Genomic DNA, 23551 nt, shown 5'->3' on the forward strand with positions numbered 1-23551 from the left:
CAGCCCTTTCTCACATCAGTTACATGGGCTTCAGAAGCTATTGCTTCCTGAGCCCTGTGGATTTTTCTGAAACTGAAAAAGGGTGCAGGAAGTGGGAACAGGAGACCTTACCCTCCCTGTCTTTGCTGTGTCAGCCTCCGTCAGTTTCCAGGAATTCTTTTCAGCCTGTGGCTTCTGCAGCTCTGCTGTGCTGCTGTGGTGTTGTGACTTCGCAGTGTCTCGGCTGTATGTTGAAGAGTTACTGAGCTGCCTATTTGAAGACATATATTTTTCAGTCTTGGCATGATACAGGCCAGGTATTTGTTTACTTCATAAATAGATTTGAACAGTCCATGGCTCCAACTCTGTCTTACATTACAATGGTCATAACCAATCTCCTAAGCAGCCCTCATCAGGCCAGTGGTTACTAGTGCTTCCCTCCTCCCCTGAATCCTCCCACTCCTAAATCCTCTGAGACAGCATTCAGCTCCCAAGTACCCATCTTCAGATATGAGTAACATGCTACTCAGTCAAAGAAGTCTTGGTTGTGTAATCAAACTTCAGAGAGAGGAACACCTGGTGATCATCAACATCAGCCTTTACAAAGCCTATAATCATATATACGCTGCAGACGTTGAAAGTGCAAAAAGGGTACCCGAACTGGCATCAAAATGGACAATTTTACTCCCAGGCACTCATCAGCTTTCAGAAATACAGAATCTCTAGAGCACCATGAAGGCATAGACTATGAGATGATTTTGGGAAGGTATAATCATAGTGATTGCCTTTAGCCTCTCTCAAGCAGAATAGCAGCTCTATTAGGTCAGACTAAAGGTCCAGTTGGCACTTGATCCCATCTGACAGCCGTCAAATGCAGAAGCCTCAGGAAAGCATATGAAAGCTTACCTAGCCAATGCGATACTCTCCCTTTTATGCAAGCCAAACCCACAGTTTATTATAATGCAATAGTTTCTTCACATGGAAAGAACAGCATGAGAGTTCTGTGTGTGTAGACACAAACGCACAATAATCTGTACCAGCAAATGGAGTGTGGCTCCAGCCTCAGAAGTTCATATACCCAGGTATAAGCAACTGGGAAGACTGGGATCTAGGGGCAGTTACTGGGCAGACTGAGCATCTAAGCCCATCTAATGGAGAGATCTAATGTGTACATATTATATATGTTCTCACTAGTGAACCTCCATCCTGCTCAGCCAGAGATGGGAACAGGATGAGGCCACTTGGTGCTGTGTTTGTGGGGTGCTCTTAAGTGTTCACGATCTGTGTGGCTGGTCATGTGGACAGTATACGCTGTGTGCACATGCCTGATGGGAGTACATCTTCATCCTTCCTCCCGTTGGACCTTGAGCCACGGAGCAGCAGCAGCCTTGACTCTCTCAGGCTGCTGGATCTAGCATGATACATTTTTCTCTAACAATTACCATAACCACCAAATGACTGTTTATCCACAGCTGAGTAACAGGATGGAAAAGGGATGGGGGACGAGAGACAGACAGACAGACAATGCACCTATGCATCAACTTTCCAGAGGCTTCATTCACAAGCATTCCATTTTCTACAGGCTTTCCTTCCTTTCCAGATGGACTGTTTGTATCTGGAGGGGTGAAAATGTAAACAAGAAAACAGTGAGACAGTGAAATAAAAAGGTTTCATTTCAATCCTAGATGCCAGGTGCAGTCTCAATGTGCCAACAAACCAGGGAACACAAATATTTACAGACACTAACAGATAACTGACCAGGTGAACAAATCGGTTCAGTTCCACCTCCAACACCATTAGTGGTCATTAAAGAGCATTTATTTTTCTACCAAATGTAGGTCAGTAATAATAAAGTAACATAATAGTGAGGACTTATGTTAAAGCATACAATACCAAGTCACATTATGATTCATTCAGGGGAAAGAGGCTGATAGGGATACCCACTCCAACCATTCCTCTTCAAACCACATCTTTTACACAGTTAACTATAAATTATTTTCATCTTAGAGCTCAATGAGAAGACGTTCTAGTAAGTGAGTAAGCTGTAATAACAGCAGGCATGTGCTATTAATTTTAGTCTTGTTATCCCACACCATCCCACTTGTAACAAGATGCAGCACACATGAGACAATTCTCTAAAACATTTCACAGAGCCAGTCAGCTTGAAATATTCAGCTTTCTCTGAGCAACGTAATTCAGTGTAATATAGTGCCAGGAGCAAAACTTCGATGTTCAACTTATGCTACAATTTTCCTAATACAAGACAAATGACTGACTCCTAAAGAATAAGGTGTCAGGTGAACAGAACTTTATTTTCAGGTATGAAGTTAATTCACAATTTGCAGCAAAAAGAATTTTGCATTTGAAAGGGTCTGTGCATAATTTATGCAAACAGAAAACCCCACCTGCATCTATTCAGAAGATATGCAGGAACATTTGTGTCGATCTGGAGTCTGAAGTTTTCATGTTTTTATATTAAAGCAAAAAAAAAAAAAATATATATATATATATATATATAAAACCCCAGTTCATTAGTACATTAGGTGTGGACTGCTTGGACATAAAGCTGTTCCCTCCTGTGTCTGCAAACTGAACATTGGTTCATTACTCTAAATACCCAAAGTTAAACTCTTCAGTGTGATCTAGAAGCAGTAAAAAGGCAAAAAATCTGAAGTAGTGAAAAGTTGAATGACTCAGTTCCTATTTATATGGGTAAGAGGAAGCCAATATGGGACTACTGGTTATTTTAAGCACTGGACAGCGTTTATTTTTAAAGGCTCCCTTCTGAAAACCAGCAAGCATTCCAGCCTCGTATTGCCTGAGAGAATCACTGAAGTTCTAAACCCACATGAAGAAAGCAATCCCACAAATAAACCATCCTCCCCTAACAGCTCTTAAATTTGATTTCATGTTGTAGGCTACAAAGATATCCTGCTTATACTGCATTTAACTCTTGAAAATGAAAAATGCCACAGTAAATCTGGCACGTGCACACAGGGAACAAGCTCACTAAATGAGGGCTACTGGAAAATGTGTCCAGAAATTCTAAAAAAGGGAACAGCTGCAAAGTACAGAAAACACATATGAGAAGAAAAAAAACTTTTAGGGCTCAGTCCTGAATGACGCCTCTCCAGATACACTCACTACAGTCTGAAGTCCAGCATGCATCTTTCAAGTTTATCTAAAACTTTCTCATGGAAGTGTTTGAGATAAAGAATTCCTTCTGATGGAATTACAAGCTGACAAACCAACTGTTGTAGCATCACACAAAGTACCATGCAAACCAAGCAGTTACCTTCTACTGTGCAGACAAAATTCTTCTAGTAACAACTCAATCACTTGTAAATGAACTGCAGCTACTCGTATTACTCCAATGCATACACTAATATAAAGTCACATGGCAAAAAAGCGGTTACCTGTTTCCAGAGGTTGAATTGCTCCTTCTAATGAAGGATCTGAATCTAAAAGTATATGTAATTAACTTTTTCCAGAACACACTCAGCCATTTTCAATCGTTACAAACACAAACACACCCAAATAGCACAACCTAAACCACAAAGCAACAAATGCCAAAGGCAGGATCAAATTTGCTGAAATAGACTTCTTTTTAATCCCAAGCCTTATATACAGCCAACAAAAGACAACCTTGAGGAAAAAGAAAAATCCAAATTGGACAGCTCCCAGTGAATGATCAAGAAACTTCCTTTCTTTCAATATTTGCACTAATGAAGAAAGAATCAAAAAAAGTGACTCTAAAGTGGCCTCATATTAACAATCAGAAAACACTGTGTTCCCGGTACACAGTGACAGAAAACCGTCACTGTGTACAGGGAACTACTACATGCATCTTCCCCAGTGGTGAGGAAGAGACTTCATTCAAGTCCCTGACCTTAACACTGAAGATGCAAAGCATCATGTGATACACCTATCTGCATGGCAACTTTTGTCCACATGGCTGCATAGTTCCTCCCACAGCTCTGCTATTCTGAGAGGAGAGCTGTAGTAGCACAGGTTTACTTCACCCTATCTACTCTGTAGCCCCCAGTCATCATCCTGCATAGACAGTTTAGTATAAAATAGTGAGGTACTTCACTCTTCCAAGCGTCTTGATACCCTAACAGCCCTCACCCTAAGTGAGTATTTGCTTCTACCATTTGGGGCAGAGGCTGCAGATTGCTTTTACTTTACAAGAGAGAAAGGAAAGAGTCGAGTTTTGCTAGAAGTAGAAAGAATTTAAGAGGAAGTCAGATCATTTCCTAACACAGACACATGCTTCCTGAATTATCACAACAACATTTGGAAAAGAGCCAGCACATTCAATCGCTAACTCTTGCCTTCCAAGGAGTCAGAAAGGAGAGAAGCACCCAACCATCCCTACAGGCATCATTCAAGCTATCTTAACTATCCAACATTGCTATTAAGCTTACTTTAGCCTCATGCTGTTAGAAAGAAGCACAGCCACAAAACAGAAGCATGATAGGCTATAACTGGGAGACACTGTTGATCATGAAGGCACAATACTTTTCCTTACAGATATGAAATCCCAGCTCGTAGCACAGAATTCATTTTTATAACGAAATACACACTAGTACCTAGTGTACAACACAAAGCCAGGAAGCTGCCTTCCTTTCAATTTCAGCACTTGAAAATAAGTAAATTCTTTTTCTTTCCCCTCTATGCTGCAATTGGGAAGCAATTTATAGAGGCCAAACAAGGCCCTGCCAATCTTACTCATGTACCATACTACCTTTCCCAACCAGCACATTCTACTTTATATGGGACAAGAGTTGGCATTTAGGGAGTTAAGTCCACAAAATCTAAGAAAAAAAGCCAAAGACCTTCAGATCCGACAGCTGTGAGTGACACATCAAGACAGTTCAAGATATGTACATTGTTGAACTAAACTGTACAGTCCAGAGCCTCAGCAGTTCTCAGAGTACTTTTACCCCACTTCCCCTCCAAGCCAAAACAGAGTGAGCCTGACATTTCTCATATAAAAAAAAAAAGAACTAAATTGCCATTAAAAGGTCTTTCACAGCTCTTTTTCTGAGTGCAAAGTCATGGAGCAAAATATTGGGGAGACAAACACTTGAAGCACAGCCCACGCAATGCAAATCAGATTCTGAGTTACTAATTGTGCTGTACATCTCTATCAGGTACTGCAGTCAAGACTAAAGATGAAGAAGGCAGTTAAAAAATATTTCAACCTTATGATGCAGTTTCAATTCTCTGGAGCCACTCCTACTCCCCACAAACACTAAATATAGCTCTAGGCTTTCAAAGGACAAACCAAAGTTTATGCTGAAAGCATATGGAAAAAAACCAGCAAAACCCCAACCCCTCATACATTGAACCAAAAACGAAATCTGCTGCATTAGTTTGTATGGGAGACAAGGGAAAACAGTCATAATAAAGGTGATTTTAAAGTAACTATTTGCTACCTCTAGACCAAGAAGTATTGCAGGAACAGCTACCAGTAAGAGGGGAGAAGAGGAACACAGAACACATCCAGATGGGGACACAGGATGACACCAAAACAGACACACACTCACAGGAGTCAAGGGCACATCCATGACTCCAGACCAGTCTGCACAGGCAGGAGTAGTACTGGCATCAGCAAATCTGCCACACTAAATGCCAGAGAACAGAACAGCCACTAAAAGCAAAAATAATTTGGATGCTTCCTATACAACCTGGTAGGTTATTTTACAAATAGTTCCAGTTACTTTGGAGAAGATTACGTGCCACAGATGCAGTAGGACATCCATTTCATGTACCCACAGCTGAAAGCAGCTGCACTGCACATTTGCACTCCCTGTGCTCACTGAGCAGCTACTGCTGCCACCCTTATCATTGTCTTTGTCATTGTCATTGTCAAGCAGGATGCTTGGAAAGAAGGGAAAGCTCACACATTCCCTCTGAGCCATCCTGCAGACTCACATGGGGGCAGCTTTCGAGTGGGGCGTTTTTCCACACTCAGAAGAAACCCCATAAAGCTGAGGATGGGAAAGGAAGCAGTACAGCACACTGACAGCAAGTAATCCTCAAGAATTCCAATGGGATAGAAGGCCTGGGCGGCAATGGGGAGCAGACTTTCAGTCAAACCTCAGAGGCTGGGCAGAAGAAGCAGAACGTATTTCACTGAGAAAGCACCAATCTAGAGTTTTCTATTTTGCTCCATCTTATGGCTTCAGACATAAGGAAGCCTCCTTTTCAAACTGGGTGTACAGATCCTTTCCAGCTAGCTCAGGCTGACTCCCATCAGAGACTACTCTGTGTTTACCCAAGAACCTGTGATTTTTAATAATATTTAGTGATCTCAATCCCTTTCTTGTTCTGGAGAGCCTGCTCTCCAGCAGTCAACAACAGACACGTGCTAACAAAGCAGCCTCAAGCACATGGCAACAACTTAGCCTGTCAGCACAGTGCAAGCACCCTTCATACTTTTCAGCGTGAGCACATGAGGGAGTATCAGGAAATCACCACAAGCAAACCACTGAAGAAAACAGGATGGAGGCAAGTGACAAAGTTCCATTATTAAAATCCAATACTATGACCATCTACAGGTAAAATATCTAAAGTACATTCCTGTATCAGTGCAGTTCTACAGCTGTTTTGTAAAGCAGAAGCGAAAGTCAAGAGTATCTGCTAGAAAAATGAGCTGCTGCTTCCTCCTCCCCATTCCCAAATGAACTATCTGCATAGAGAAGACATACCCTAATAAGCACAGGAAGAGTGTATAAACCCCTGCTGGCCTTTACTTGATCTCACAACCACCTGAATCATGCTTCAAGTGAAAGAGATTTTACTATAAATCTACTTTACATTTTGCTAATTTTTAAGAAAGAATGTGCATTTAATCTCAACTTTCAATGCACTCAAGAAATAAGCACCTTTACTTATACGTATATCACAGGAAATAGTGATTTCTTTTAACCTTACTTCCATTGCTACTATTTTTCCATTAACATGACTCCTTTAACATGCCACACATCAGCTTATCCCAAGAGAATTTATTTGTAAGCTTACCACTGTTCTCCATGCTTTGTTCAGTATTGGCATATGTATGAAGAAACTCAGCAAAAGCCCCATCTTGCTTCAGCAGCTCCTGATAGGAGCCCATCTCAGAGATTTCTCCATCAGACATTACCAGAATTGTATCCATTTGAGGCAGGTAATTGATCGCATGGGTTACCAAAACCCGGGTCTAAATAGCAAAAGAAAAAGAAAACCAAAGGTTTTTCTAACATCTGAGATTAGTTAAATACAATGGCTGAACTACTGCTCATGCTGCCTGAATTCTGGATATGACACAATAAGAACTGTGGACAGGCATTTAGCATTTTAAAGAAAAAAATACTGTCCTTGTCTTGATTTTTCCATCAGAAAAATGTGAATTACAGAAACCAGAGCACATTTAATTATAAAAACTCAAGTGTTCTATAACAGTCCTCTAAAAATCTCAGAAGGATGCTTTCATTTTTCAGATGTTTGAAACAAGTCTGAATATGCAACTTGACAAACTTGGAATCTTTTAAACTCAGCAAAGAAAACCAAATCATTCTCTAGAGACAAGTAGCTCATTATGACATACTTTATTTTTCAGGATTCCTTTTGGTCCAATAACATTTTCAAAAATATGTTTCCCAACATGAGCGTCAACAGCTGATAAAGGATCATCAAATAAACAAACATCTGCGTTACTGTAAACTGCCCGAGCAAGACTGACTCGCTGCTTCTGTCCTCCAGACATATTCACACCCTGGGGAAACAAGAAAATATGATCCCTTTATTTACAGCTGGAAAGAGATGTCTTGCCAGTTTGTGCATAAAGTCACAGGTGCTTTATGCAAATTAGCAACATTTCAGCATTGTATGAAGCAGATCTCCATCACAAATAATTTCACTACCACAACAGTGTAAGCAATCACAGTCAAAATCCTCTTGGAAAGAAGCACATCTATTAGGTTCTCACTGTCAGTAAGGGGCTAGTCAAGTGTCTGCTGGTCTTATAAAGCAATTAACCCACACCAACCCACCTACTCTGTACATTCAGAGGCTACTTCTCAGCTGTATTTCTGCAGCACTGCCTCTGATTTAACAAACTCTATTCACACGCTACAATTTGGTTGGCCTGCTGACCAATAAGGAAGATAAAGCTGCACCCGTTACTGAATCTGGGGCTTTCAGTTGGCAGCTATACCCCTCCTATATCTAGTCAGCAGGCAAAGCACATACCCCTGTCTTCTGCAAAACATCAGCCCAGCAGAATGCCAAGCAGGTTATATGCACGTACCCTGCTAGCTACATGGTTAGGGGATGACCAGTCCTGTTTCCATAGCAGAGCAGTACAACTCTCCATGCAAGTTTCTAAATCCCACACCACACACTTCTGCAACTAAGAGCCAGTTTTGTGTGGTAGTTGGTTTTGGGGTTTGTTTTGTAACTCTCGGAAGGTGGAGGTGTTTGTTTCAAATGAAGCTGCAGCATTCAGAAGATTCTCCTCTTCCTTTTTTCCATACATTTTTCTGCTCTATGACAATGGCAACTTAGAGATAAAAAATTGCCATTGCAAGATGCTTTTGCATTTGTAATTGGGGGGGTGAGGAGGTTTCCCCCCCTTTGAGGCTTAAAGACAAGGAAAACATACGACTCAAATTTGCCTCTTTTTCTAGAGGATTTCGACTGTGAATGTTTTAAATTCAATACAACTTTAAGATAAAGTAGAACAGAAGTCATGCAGCCATAAGTACAAGCAATAGCACTGATATGGTAGAGTGGGTATTTAAATACCTTTTCTCCTATTTCTGTTTTGTCTCCTGCAGGAAGAATCTCTATATCAGGCAGCAGTGCACAGGCCTCAATCACACGCTTGTACCTGCTCTCATTCATCTCCCTTCCAAAGATAATGTTATCTTGCAGAGTTGCATTTTGGACCCAGGCTTGCTGAGGAACATAGGCTACTGAGCCCTGCAAGAAAAATAACAGTTCCTTATTTAGTACCTTAGACTAAAAGTCTGCATACAAAGGCAAACCACAGCAGGACTGTGTGAGGCAGGCAGTGCTAACCACCTCATGAACTGCCACGGTGATTTCAAAACTTCACCAAGTAGCTGCTGCACTATCCCCTCCCCTGAAATGTTATCTTTATAAACCTCTACATAAATGAATGTAACAAAGTACGTTGGCAGAAAACTGTAGAAAGTAAAAAACATAGAAAGTATGTTGGCAAAAAGAACTTCAAACAAATATGATTCTCTAATGTAAACTTGAAGGAAACATTTGTTTGGAGAATGCACAGTTACTGAGTGTGAATAGTCATTAGTTCTTTCATAAAGTTACAAATTATGTTCTGCATAAAACAAGTTAATCTGGAATGCAAGTGTTTAGCAAATGCATCCCTGCCAAGAGATTTCTGCAGAAAGAAGGGGAAGTAGTTTTCATGTAAGTCACTTCAAAGGAGGAGACTGAGGTACTGCAACGTATTCTGTTTTGAGTATTAGTTCTGCCTTCTCTTCCTGAACAAATAATCAGTGATTCAGATCTCACCTGCTGTTATTTTCCAGAAGAATTTCAGAGGTGAGCACATGTGCATTCTATTAAATGCAACACACTTGTTTTGTTCTAAAAATAATTCCCTTTCCATACATTAGAGCAGCAACAAAATCTAAACCAATGATTTTTTACTTATTTACTTACAGGTCATTTTTCATCTGTGAGCTCTGTGCAACTCCGATTTCTAAGAAAGTACAAATTACAACAGCAGCTTTTCCCATGTTTGGGTAACTGGGTATATCCTCTCTCCATGTAATTCTCGGGTGTCTAAGAAGGTATGAACCAATACTGTTCCTCCTTAGTCTGGAGTATATATAATAGGGTCTCTTCACCTGTCTGCTAACAAGACTTACCAGACCAGAATACTTATCTTTGAGACCTCCTTCATTCTGTCTATTTGGCTAAATCTGAAAACAACATAATTAGAAATTGCTGGGTGGAGGCTTAACAGGCAATCACACAGAGTGCAGGCTAAGGCATACACATGGATTGCCAGCAAATCAGGCTAAAACCACATTAATTTGAAAGGCTGTCTCTTCCCCTCTCCAGATCACTTGGAAATCTGGAATCCCTCTGGCTATACCCACAAATAGCTGAACAGTTCTTCAGACACCTTGACAACCACGTAGCCTTCCTTTTTGTCCATCTCCCCCAGTAATGCAGACAGCAGTGAAGACTTTCCACAGCCAACTTGACCGACAACAGCTATCAAGGAGCCTTCAGGAACAGTGAAATTAATGCTGAAATAAAGTGCACATAATTCAGCCTTGCGTACTGGCACATCCCAGTAGTTAAACAGTTCATTGAACAGACCATATAAACCCAGGAGCAATGTGAACATCCAGTGCAAATGCTGACACAGCATAGAAACTTTAATTGTATGAAAACAAAACCTCTCATTCAGAAAGCACCAAGGGGTCCTCTTCTTAGGACATGGCACTTTAATACGTAAAGGGGGGGGGAAGGGAGAACAACACTGAACACCACCTGTCCAATATTTCTCTCAAATGCTGTGAACACAAATGTAAATACCAATAGATGCTTCCCAAACAGTATCCTTGTACCAAAGAATATTTAAGGCCCAATAAAGGGCAGCCAAAATTAAAGAAGTGGACAGGGCACAGATAAGACACAGCTTGTAGCTGCATCACCCCAGTTACTTTATTAGTCATACCATGTGCAAGGTTGTACACTGGTTTCCTCCAGCACAGGTATTAAGAATGACTACAGCTCAGCGAGAATAGGGTCTTAAAATGAAGACTGAGGACACAGCACAACCGGGACAGACTAGGGATAATCACAAGGCACTGATCTGTCTGCTTCCTCTAGATGGAGCTCATCCCATCTGCAGCACACACCAAGACTTGTAATCTCTGATGCTTTCTAACCTTCCATTGCACCCATTGCTACTCCCTTTTATGCATTACATACATCTAACATACTTTGTAAATTCCTCTAGTTCATGAAACCCCTGGTTTAAAAAAAAATATACACATAGAACAGATGTTATTTATTCTCCTGTTCCTTTACGGAAACAAACTCTTCTGCATGCAGATTTTATAATTCAATACAGATCCTTTATGATGCAGCAAGACTATGGAATGGAATAAAGATTACTAATTCTTACCTGTTCAGTAAAGGAGGATCATTTTTGGACCAGCTAAACGTTGCATTCTTTACAACAATGCATCCTTCACCTGAGAAAAAGAAAATTCATATTTATTAAAGCGCCATTGGAAGCAGCTGAATTGTATGCTGCGGAACGTGCCACAGAAGATAATCTAAGCACACAGAGGAAAAGGTATAAAGCTACTTTCGCAGCAGAACAACAACCCACTGCTTACCAAAAGCTTGCGTTCTACGTTTACTGAATTTATCAAGACAGCAGAGATTCTGAGGTTACACTTATTCAGTACCCAGGAGGTGCCTGAATGTCAGCTACACAAAGATCCTGACTTACTCATCTGCACACTCCTTTATCCAGCAACTCCACTTCAACATGCAAATTCAGTTCAGGAAACTAGAGGCCTCCATCTGACTTGTGCTTCAGTGGAAGCATCAGCTAAACTGCCAGTTCCATGGGGGAAGCCAAGTTAATACAAGAATGATGGGGGGGGAAAAAAAATATAAATAAAAATGAAATTTCAAACTCCCAAAGAAAATAACCAAAAATCCTGTTCAGTGACATGCATGGTGCTGGCATCGGCAGATTTTACAGCAACAACTAAGAATACACCACTCCTAATTCAACCAGTACGCAATTACTTAGCCTAGGTAAATATGTACATTAGCATAGAAGTGCAACCCATTATGGACAGAAAAAAAACCCCATACACTAAAGATTTGTGAGCAATATATTCACAGTTATCAGCTGAGAAAGGGGAAACGGATATTCCCAAAAGGAAGCTGTTTATCATAAAGCAAAGTGACTTAAATCATAGAATGATTTGGGTTGGGAGGGACCCTAAAGATCATCTAGTTCCAAATGATACAGAGTTCAGCTAATCATGAGAGGCAGCGAGTGGGATTTCACTATCTTTGTAAAAATGATGCAAGGAAAACCATTTAAAAATTACTGACTTACATTTTGTTTTGCAAGAAAAGGGCACTAGTTTTTTCAATAAATCTGCCTTCATGTTTATGTCTCCTAAACGGCTCTGTGTAACTGGACCAGCAACACTAGATACAGCGGAAGTGACACTGGGAGTGACACTCCACAAAGAACCAAAAGTAGAGGAGGCATTGTGCCCTAACAGGGACTCAATCTTTTCTCATTCAAAAGTGCTGAAGCACCACCTGACTGTTCTTCAAAACACTGGGGTTTGGCACAGCATTAATCATTCGGTTAACTGCCTACACATTTCAAATGGCTACACTGAAAACAGTCCAACAGGTAATTTGTAAAGTGAACGTGTCTGGATGTAACCATTCATCTAATGCCTGAGAATCCATTAGAACCTTTTATGTATTTTCATTTTACAAACTCCCTTCTCTGCTTTCTGGCTAAAATTTATCAGTGAAATACATCAAAATGCAGTAAATGTTACAGAAGGCAGAAGAAACACTGCAAAGCCACACAAAACCTGCATACATTTTCAACAGGAAAAGAAACTCACCTGCTGTGATAGGACTCCTGATTATGCTGTCTGGATCTAACTCTTCATGAGACAGGAACACCCTAAGGCGCTTCAAGGAGACACTGGCCTGCATGGGAAAGGGATACAAAACTGTGTTACACTCTGCTCATTATATTTAAGAGCTTGTTGTTTTGCACCACGTATGTATTACATCATTATTATGCACTCCTAATCCTTCCTGGAATCCACTTGTATAGTTTCTCTCACTTCCCAAACCACAAGAAATATGGATGATCTCAGGAACACCCATCCACCGTAACTGAGATTGATGATTTTGCTTGCACAGCACTTAAAGGAGATACAAAGCTCCTTTTCTGAGGCAGCTGAATTTCACCAGTGGACATTCTTTTAAGCACAGGAATGTAATCTTTCCACCCAGCAGCTACTTCTGCACAGAAACACCCATTAATGACCTAAGTCTTACTTCTACTATGCTGCTGATAACCATAGGAAGCATGTTCAATGGAAACCTGAGGATGTTGAACAAGGCTAGGGAGACAAATGCCTTCTGAGCATCCAAGATGTTGTTCTTGTCTATTGTGACATACACAGCAAACGTGGACAAAGCAACCTGAAAGAAAGTTTAATGGATACAGTTACTGTAACTTTAAAGCCACTAACTCAGGAGTCCACACAATCACAGACATCTGGAATCAGAGTAATGTTCTGGTAACTTCCTTGTTCCTGACAACACTTTCTGCAAAACAAATATTTCATTTAAATTTACTGTTGTAAAGAGAAGTTGATGGCTCCTCTTGGAAAGGTGTCAAGTGCGCACTGTCTTCACACAGCAAGTATGAAATCACAAATGCCCCAGGATATTTGTGGTCACACTGCAGGAGAAGGGAAGGAGAGGCACAATCACTAGTCCTTCTCAGTGCTCTCTTTCAGTTTTAAGGCACTCCCCATGGTACCAGATAGCAGATCAGCAACATATATAGACAAAAAAGTTAGAAATACCCCATTTTATATTTTGTAGAGACTACTACAAACCTAGACTTTCAAATACAGCTCACTTTATAATGGACAGCTTGTTTTCCAAGAAACCTGAAACACTACTGCATTACAAAGATGAAGCCTTACGGTACCTCAACAGTTCACAACAGAAAAGCTCATGATCCATGCTGAAGAAGAAAATTACATTGAAACACAGTTAACATCAGGCATAAGGTATAAAAATAATTTTAAAAAATCTGTATACTTCTTTACTTTTCCTAAAATGTGTTAAATTATAGCAAAACTGAACGAAGTAAAACCACATGGTTTTACTTTCAGATCTATTCCCCTCACAGTGTTTCTTCCATGGTAACAACACTCATACCTCAGTATATCACAAGATCCAGCAACTCTTTCTCACAGACTGCCACTTAAAACAAGAAATTAAGGTAGGCCAATCTTGAGCATTCCCCCTCCCACAAGACTTGAAACAATTAGCTCAAACACCTAAGGAAGAGTCTCATCTAAGCCCAGCATCCATGAAGACATTAGTATTTCTGTTAAAAATCTGACTGCTGTGAAGACGTGTATTGTTATTTGCACAGCGGCTGACTCCATTGTGCCTGGTACAGTAGCTTGTTTGTACAATCCCTAGTTTGGACAACGATGTTCCAGGGAGAAAGCCCTCCTACAGAGATCAAAAACAAGGCAGAGTCCAAAGAATAACCTCACAAGCAGCATGTCTGCACATTAGTGTTACCAGCAGTTAGTCTAAAATACACTCTTACCAGCACACATAGCAGTAGGGGAGGCACTGCAGAATGAAGAGTTTCCTGACACCATTATTAAGAAATGTTTTACAGAGCCCTGGCCACAGGAAACAGGAGAAAGAGTAAAGGAAAAAAGAGTTTTGCATGTCAAAAGTACTTTCAAGTAGGCATCCACAATAATTCCTTAATCAGAAGTTCAGAAGAACACATACAACAGAACAAAAAACCAAGAAATGAGATGTTAAACAGCAACCTTGCAATTGGGTCTGTACCGATTCTACCCCAGCAGCACATCCCCAAAGGTGTAGGACCACTGCCACACATTCACAACGTGCACTGAGAAACAGAGCTATTCATTAGGCAAATTTGTCTTCTCAGACTCCACAGAACAGCATTAAGGAGCTCACCTGCAGAGTTTTATTTAGAAACTTCATTTAATATTGTATTTATATTAAAACTATCTCAGACTTCTTTTAGAAAAGCATTCACTTAAGAATGCAGCTGATGTTTCCTATCCAGGGCACTGCTTCTTCTGCCTTTCATCATGCCCAAAAGATAATGTAAACACTAAAAATGTTTGTTGGGAAGGAATCTGAGACTGGAAAGTACACTTAAACACCTTCAGCTGGAATGGCACATATTTTATCCTAATGTAGTCATGCCTTTTATTTGCTTCTGCAGACAAGAGCAATGGCCCATTGTTCCAATAGGGTCTGAAGACATTTGATGTGATCCCACCCTTCTCTCCCTTTTATTAGCATAAATGTAAGCTAACCACAAACACAGTGGGGATGCCTCACATATCAAGAATATCTTTTTTTATATGAGAATCTGAAGCAATCTCAGGGTATGCAATGGCTTTACCTTTCCACACTGGTCTTAAACAGATGCTGGGAGAACCTAGGCCAGAGGTATACCTGGTGCACAATGTCCCACTCCACTAAGGAGTCTTACCTAAGGACCTGCTGCTCTCAAAGATGCTGAAATAAGGGAAGTTTTATTCTCAGCCCCACCTACCACCTGGAGGGTACTGTGCCCATTAGTTACCTCTTCTGTATCTGACAGTACATGTAATGTTCTCAAGTACACCACCAAAAATAGAGGGGGATGCAGAGGAGGTTTTTATTTTTTAAATACCTCAGCCATTAACTTCTAGAGTAATTCCAACTGGAATGTTGCTAAGTTTCAAACAAAACAGTAGTGTCTTCTCATGGAGAAGTGGAGACACAAGTGTTGAATTTCCCACTGTCGCAGAGGGCATTTTAACTCTTCCACTCATTAAATCCAAAACAAAAACAAGTTCTCAAGCATTGCCTTGGAAAGCGTGATTTCAAAAAAGACAGCAGACTTCTAGATTTGTTTCACTTACCAGAAAAGGAGCACAAACCCAAGTGAAGGTTGCCATTGCAGCAAGGTAAGCAGATTTTTTTAGGACTTTGAGTTCTTTCTGTCTGATCTCTAATACCTTCTCTCTGAAGGCTAATTCCCAAGCATAAAGTTTCAGAACTTTAATCCCATTGAGAATTTCATTCATCAGCTTAATTCTGTTGTCTTTGCTCTTCATTTGAGCCACCTAAAAACAACATTGCAAAAAAATAATTAGCAGAGCACAATACTTGGCAAAATCACAAAATTCTGAGCTTTGTATTTTGCAATGGCAAAATTTACCTCATTATCATCAAAAGCTTACTAACTTCCCAAGCAGGAAATCTGAGACGCTATCTGAACAAACAAATGTGCAGAATTAACAAGATGTTTTAAACAAATTAAAAGAATGCTTCATGCAATTAAAAATCCGAACCAAGATCTAACAATTGTGGCACTGGTTCACATGAGCTTAACCCTGCATCAGGGAGCCCTGGGGTTCAGGTTCCTCCTAGGTACAATGCAGTTAAAAAATAAGCCACTATAATCAAATTTCAGCAATGTGCAGTTTGTACCCAACCTTAGACCATATTTGGTTTTGCTTCATTTTCAGCATTATCGATGGCTTTCTTATGGTGTGCTAAGGCAAAAAGCTTTCTATTGAGCTATAAGAAGAAACTTCTGTCTTCATAAAGTTATTTTAATAAGAGCAATGTAAAGCTGAAATGATGCTTTGACTCAGCACTAGGCAGAGTCAGTAGACTGCACTGGTACAGCTACCCCAGGTAGCTCTTTCTAGTGGAAGTGTGGCTGTGACAGAACCAATATCCATACTTCTTCCATGTGGCAACTAAATGCTGTGGTATATTTCGATGAACACCCAGAGCTAAATAAGTCTCCCCCAACAACTAAGACTTGTCCTAGAAGACAGACATGAACAAACCACACACACCCCAACACTGCAACCACCATCCTGCCAATGTGAATATTTCACTCATTAAAGTTCATTAGGCAGAGAGTAGTTTACATTTGCACCTTTAGTTCTTAGGCAACAAGATAATACTAAACTAATTCCAATCCAGTCATCAGGTATTTCATGAAGCTGGCTAACCTGCTACCCTGGTCTTAACTACTGGAAAATTTTTTAGACCATTATGTACAGATAGGCTGTAAGGCTGAAAGTACATGTGTTTGTTTTTTCTGCATACACAACACCTCTGACCTTTCTTTCCCTTTCCTTCCTTTAAGGGATAAATAGAGGGAAGGAAAAAAAATAAAAGGACAGACCACAGGAACAAGCCAGATAACAGAACATGTTTCTTAAAAGCACTGTCACATGTATAAAGGTTCTGACCTGATACGTTTTTGTCTTCATTGCCATCACAGCGTTTATCGGAACCAGAAGAATCATGACAGCCACACCCGCCAGCACTGAAGGACCTAAATTCTGAAAAGCACTTAATTGTAAACATTTATTCAGACTTATTTTTAAAAATCTTATGTCAAACCACCGTGCATGCTACAGAAAAGCATTCTGAAATAGCTCTTCAACCTCTTCTTCACTTTTCAAAGCAGCAAGGGGAAAGAAGGATCAAGTAGGGGCTTGAGTTGATGTTTATGTGCTTTGATTTTTGAAACAAACACAAATATAGCCCTCAAATAGAGAGGTACATTGAGATATAGGTCTACCTACCCATATATATATATAGCTCTATACACAAATCCAGAGATCATTTAATGTTTTCCAATTTTCACTGGTTTGTCTCTTCTAAAATAGAGACCCATGCAGGGAGTGGCCAACTTCTTGAGGAATTTTGTTACCTTTCCAACTGACAGTGAGGATTAGGAAGTCAGCCTGGTGACATATGAGCAAACACCTCACATGGCGACTCTCAGAGTGCAGAACCAAGACCACTTTTCTTTAAACCAAGTGGAAAGTGAGATGGATGCTGCAGTCCCTCAAAAGATAGTAACTTGCACCTGAGAACTCTCCACATGCACTCAGCATGCAAATTAAGAACCTCCCACTTTCTTTCTTGAGCAGTGACAAAAGCAGCACTGAATGGCTTCTAAAGAAACAGTATTTTTTGCACACTGCTGTAAACCCTCCAGTGGTCTGAACAAGAGCTGTCTATAGTCATGACTAGAAGAAGCAATACTTTGCCAAAAGTTAAAATAATAAACAACAGACAATACTCACCTGCCACAGTAAGTACAGTGCTAATATCACCTGGAAAGGTGCAGACCAAATCATGTTTATATAGGTAGCCAAGTCCATGAATCTCTGGGCATCCACAGACATTAGATTCACAATCTCACCCACAGTAGAAGTCCTTCTAGCAGAATTTGTAATAACAAGTGCCTAGGTGCAGATTAAAAATAAAAAACAATTAAGGCAACATGAAGGAAGCCTTGACTCGTTTGCATTTTCTTCACAGACCTCAACTGCTTTACAGAGCTCCATCTTTAAAGTACAATCAATCCTTTTCCTGCTTCATATTCTGTTTAACCTGCACATCTTACAAAATGCAAGTCGTAAAGTTTGAACCAAGCAGCTGGGTTTAAAAATAATAGAGAATTAAAGGCAACAAGCAGTCTTTGAGGTTAGGGTTGGCTGACTGGTGATTTTCTTGCTGGGGGGGGTGGGACGGGACTGTTTGCTTGGCCTTTCTTTATAGTGTAAGAACCTTCACTTCTCATCACACATTTTTCTCACACAAAGCAATCAGTCCACAGCTTTCCAGACTTTTCCAACTTATTCAAAGATGAGGTGGCACTGTTGCCAAGTCCTAAATGAAGCTGTAAATGTAGATGCATCCTAATTTCTGCACAAACTGAAGCAGTTTCATACCCCTGCTCTAACCAAGCCAAGATTTCTTTGTTTGGCAGCAGGAAGAAGGTGCATGAACTAGTAAATTAGAAAGCTGTTCTACCTTAAAGGCTTTTATTTATAAATGAGATCCTCTCTTATTTCTATTAAGAGCTAGGAATCAGCCTAACAGTCTCCTAACTAATTAAATTATTCAGACTTAAGTGATGCATTCACACAGTCACCAAGAGGTATTGTTGTGTAATTAAAGAAACACCTACCTTTCGATAAATTACACCAACAATAGCTGTTTTGAGCCTCATTCCAGTTACAAAGCAAATATGAAAATACTGGTGAAGAATCAGTGTCTGAAGACAGGCACAAACAAACAGCAGCCCTGTGTAAAAGTAGCCTTGCCAGTCTGGGGCTGCCTTGTTATTTACAAAGTGGATCAGCAATCTGTGGAGAGAGGAATTAGTTCTCTTGATATATGAAAATGAAAAGTCAGGGTTACAACCTCAGATTATGCCAAATATTACATGGGCCATGCAAGCACCCAAAATACCAAGCCTTAGATAAAACACTTCAGCAAACTTCTTAGAAACATTTTATACTAGCACACATCACTCTTCTCCTAACAATGTACTACTTCAAACCAAAGTATCACATACCTTACACGTGCAGCATTCTCTTGGAGCTACACTAAAAAGTCTCAAATTCCCTCCATCTAAAATACTTACAGCTTACTTTACAACTGCTTACAGTTGTTCTACATCTCTCACCTTCAAGCAGTACAACTCCTCCTATCCCCTTAGCTCTCTGTTGCTTCACCTATTGCAACTTGTAATCCTACAATCATTACAGGTTAGAATTAAATAAACTCTCTTGCTGCTGTTGACTAAGTTCCTGCCTGGCCTTCCTAGTGCTGGAAAGGAACATAAAAAGTCAAATATTTGATACATCTTGTTATAAATTGAAAAATCAATGGACCAAAATTGCTCACGTGCCTGGTCTCTAGCTTGCATGAAACTCTTCCCCACTGAACCAGCTGAAGGCAAAGCAGCTTGGTGAGTCAAATACCAGTGTGTTTGGAATTCTGTCCACATACTTTTAATACAATAATAAAGTATATAGGTCTTACTTCAGAATTTCTGGGCCTGCAAACATCAAGAGATCATGTGCAGCTTTAAACAGGAAGCTCATGAGAAAATATGGTCCAAAGGTTTTATATAACACCTTGAATAAAGATGCTTCAGAGCTCTTCTGAGATGGTTTTATGATCAAGGCCTCAGCCTCTTCTGTCACATCACCATTTGAGTCGCTTGGTTTTTGTTGCTTTTTGGGCGAGTATACCATGTTTAATGGTTGCCTGAAATAAGAGGAGGTATATAATGTAGCCTTTATGCAAGCATAAAGTCAACTGGGAAAATGCACAGTATACAAATGAGACTTTTATAAGCTGTTTACTCCTCTTCTTAACAGTTTAACTGGGTTTTACTACCAATCAAACACCTTTTTAATCATACAGCCATAGCTAAACAAACTGGCTATTCACAAGTCGTCTTTGTACGGATAAATAAGATTCCTGCAGAATCTTTTCTATATGTCTGCCAGAGGGAATAACGGCTGTAACATGTGTTAAAGAGCAAAAGACTTTATTTATTCCAGAACCCAGTACGCTAAACTTTCTTCAAAATCAAGGCCTCACTGTACACCAGAGTTAAAAGATTGCAGTCAGATTTATTCCAAGTCATCCCCAATGGACTGAACACATTCATTACATACATCTGGCTTATGCCAGACTACATACTTCCAAACTTCTCAGGACAAGCGGTATGTAAAAATACACTGTGTAAGCAAGCCAGCAAATTTCCTTCAATGAAAAGGTACTTCTATTTCCTACAGTAAAGGGTGATGAAAGTAGAATGGAAACTGCAGGCATGCAGTCTTTCTAATTTTAGTCATCTGGCTTAGATGCCCAGGCTCCCTATATAGTCAAAGGAAAGAAATAAGCAGCTCACTTTTATACCCTGAATTGCCCTCCTGTGGCTTCACTAACTATAGAGGGAGCCCAAGCTCCTAAATTATGACTGAAGTTTGACTGTGTAAAAACATTCCCTCCCCAGGGAAAAAACACACATCAAAAGAAACAGCTTTAGATCACAAAAGACTAAGGGAAACTTGATGCAGCTTTTCATAAAGAAGACACACAACACCTTACTTAATTCCTGTTCTGTATGCACCTAAGGACAAATACAGAGCTGCCGCTTGGGCCTTACAAAAACAGGCTTGACAATGAATGACAAAACACCTCTAAGTAAAGGCTGAGTAACTTAAGCTTTTGAACCTCCACATCTTGAAAGATACACCAGCCAGGATAACTGAACTTACCTCTTGGTCTTTGCCCACTCTTTTGCCCAGTTTCTAGCCAAACCCGGCACTATCTCCTCCGATTTGTCCTCTTTATTTAATGACCACAAATCCTTGGCTTCCAAAGGTCTCCGATAACCCTGAACCATCAACCTGTGTTAAAAAGAATCAGCACCATGTATTTAAGAACACTAGAGATACGTGTCTAGGAGTGTGTGTGTGTGTGTGTGTGTGTGTGTGTATATAGGTCTTATGGCATATATATATATGCCATAAGACAGTGGTCCTTACATCTAGCCCCAAAACAGAGACAGTGCTTACAAAAACGTGTGCAAGAGCACCTCTAGCAACACAGGTCCAGATGCTAAAACATACAACCTACCATCTTTACTGTGAGAATCAAGATACTAAAACATCCAAGGATCCAGGATATGCCACTGGATTCAAATTTCAGGGAAAATAAAAGAAAGCCTGTAGTGATCTCATTTGAAAATCAGCCAGGCAATTAATATTCCCATGCCTACAAAGTTTCAAAATCTTTATTAGCCTTTAATTTTACAAAGCAATGCCTTTCATCCAGCTTTCTGTTAGAACTCTGGCCAAGTACCAACCACAACTATACACCACTATTATTTTACATGTTTCTGTGTTTTAACTCACAAGAACATGTGTTGTGATCAAATTATACAGCAAAACCTAACCTAAGTTAATGAAAAATAAACAGAATCCACACCTATTGGAGCTAACAGCTTTGAATGCCCTAGTTTTTAAATAGAGCAGATAACTTCTATCTTCTTGCATTTCCCAAAGAATTTTCATTATATTTTTTCAGCAAACATACTAAATATATACTGGCAAAACTTAAATTACAAAGACTCCACACAGGAAGTAAAAAATATTAATAAAATCAAAAAGAAAAAAAAAAAAATCTATCTACAAAAGAACCAAAATCATTATTGCATGATTACTGCTAATTTAATTCTGAAAGCAGGATCCTAAAAAGGCATCTAACTTTAACTGGTGATTTATGCATCATCTTGATCTTACCCAGTGATCCACCAGAAAGTGATTCTGGAGAGGAAAGAAGCACTGAACTCTGGACATGGATTCTGAAGGAGAAAAAAAGAAATCAATCCACATACAAAGCGAGTGATCCAGAGGCAAAAGAAACAAACCAAACAGAGAAGATGGTTTTGAAATTCCTTTTGTTTATAGTATTTACTTACACATTGCTAATCTTGTCATTTATGCCACTGACAGCTTGTTCAGGAAACACAAGCACAGTTTCAGGGCTGTAAACAGTGTACTCCACTGGGGCACAGGAAGAGCAGTATCCCATATCAACAATGCAACAAGTAGTTGAGGGAATTTTTTAAGATAGTACAGGTCAGACAACTTCTCAAGACGTCATGACCAGTGCCTACCAGTAACAATGCAAGGTGTGCTACCATATGGCAGCGTAAAGGTTAATTGGGTAGTTAGTCACAAACTAACAGTTCAGTTGTACTGTTCTCACAGTTAAGTACTGTGACTCCATCAGAACAGATGAACAAATGAAAGAAAAAAAAAATTATAAACTCAGTAATAGCAACCCAAAACAGCCCCTAAACCCCTGCATTTCATTCATCAATAAGCACAAGAAACCTCATGTTCTACATCTAGCCCAATGGCTGTTTTAACTGCTCTTCAGGTTAACATCCTTCCCTAATCTGGTTGGGTTAAAACAGCGGAGAGGAAGGCTGGAGGAATTTCAAAGGCACTGAAGGTGATTCATTTGCAGAATTTCAGTGCAGATTTCTCTCTTCCCTCTTTCACTGCTCTCAACAGCACATAAAAAATGCTCACATCAGCCACTCCTTCAGCACACAAACCACTAGGTTTTTACCAACTATAATTGGAGCAGCTCAGACATTTCCATCTACAGAAGTCACCAAACATCATAAAAGTACTGCAATTAAAAAAGACAGAGCTAAGAGTTCCAAGATGTGCATTTTTCAAGTCATGTTTGTGTAACCTGCCTTCTCCACTAAGCTATAATTGAAGTGTGTTGCAAACAAGCTACATGAAACGGGCTCCTGATTTCCTTTTCTGCACACAACAAGGTTCTGTGCAACTTTGTGGGGAACAATGAGAATATGTATGAGATGGATGCTTTTTGTGATCAGGGATAAGAGTTCCACATTTCCAAAATATTTAAACACTTACAACAAAATGATTGCAAGCAAATCCCACACCATCCCTTAATGAATAAACAAAGGTTTTAAACTCAGAGACATGAAGAAAAAGGGGAGAAGTGAGCTTGGTAATTTCAGCCTTCAGCCATGCCAGCATTCCTGACAGACATATTACTATTTCAGGAAATACAGGGAATACTTTCAACTTCAACAATATTACAAAATATTCTGAATTTTATATAAAATGTTGTATTTTTTTTTCCTTTATACTTTTTTTTTTTTTCCCAATCTAATTGCAGGTGGAAACTCTTAAATTCAAACATCCACTAGATCTTATACCACCAAAAACTGGACTTCATCCGCATAAAGCAAAAGTTTAAAACACTAAAACATACTGGATTACTGTTAAAACAGTACTGTTTTTGATAAAATGAGTTGTTACACAAAGAACTATTA

General features: G+C 39.8%; 1 protein-coding gene across 13 annotated transcripts in view; it reads right to left on the reverse strand.

Moving 5' to 3' along the window:
• The window catches only part of LOC308220817 (multidrug resistance-associated protein 1), a 57969-nt gene that overhangs the window by 12618 nt on the left and 21800 nt on the right, over nt 1-23551 (reverse strand). For 12 of the 13 annotated variants that reach the window (XR_013956780.1, XM_080617292.1, XM_080617291.1 and 9 more), the window contains 16 exons: nt 21969-22030; nt 20943-21074; nt 19693-19920; nt 18833-19010; nt 17943-18104; nt 17097-17189; nt 15747-15950; nt 13096-13242; nt 12651-12738; nt 11162-11231; nt 10148-10274; nt 8773-8949; nt 7574-7741; nt 7009-7186; nt 1510-1594; nt 112-250 (listed from right to left, as the gene is read on the reverse strand). Coding sequence is in view for 12 of the 13 variants with exons in the window: in XM_080617292.1 (XP_080473418.1) it covers nt 112-250; nt 1510-1594; nt 7009-7186; nt 7574-7741; nt 8773-8949; nt 10148-10274; nt 11162-11231; nt 12651-12738; nt 13096-13242; nt 15747-15950; nt 17097-17189; nt 17943-18104; nt 18833-19010; nt 19693-19920; nt 20943-21074; nt 21969-22030 (2238 nt within the window). In the remaining variant the exon portion in view is untranslated. The remainder of the gene's footprint in view (nt 1-111; nt 251-1509; nt 1595-7008; nt 7187-7573; nt 7742-8772; nt 8950-10147; nt 10275-11161; nt 11232-12650; nt 12739-13095; nt 13243-15746; nt 15951-17096; nt 17190-17942; nt 18105-18832; nt 19011-19692; nt 19921-20942; nt 21075-21968; nt 22031-23551) is intronic. The other variant, XM_080617288.1, reaches the window with a different exon arrangement.

The sequence above is a fragment of the Psittacula echo genome (genome assembly GCF_963264785.1).
Source record: "Psittacula echo genome assembly, chromosome: 5".
Lineage (NCBI taxonomy): Eukaryota > Metazoa > Chordata > Aves > Psittaciformes > Psittacidae > Psittacula > Psittacula echo.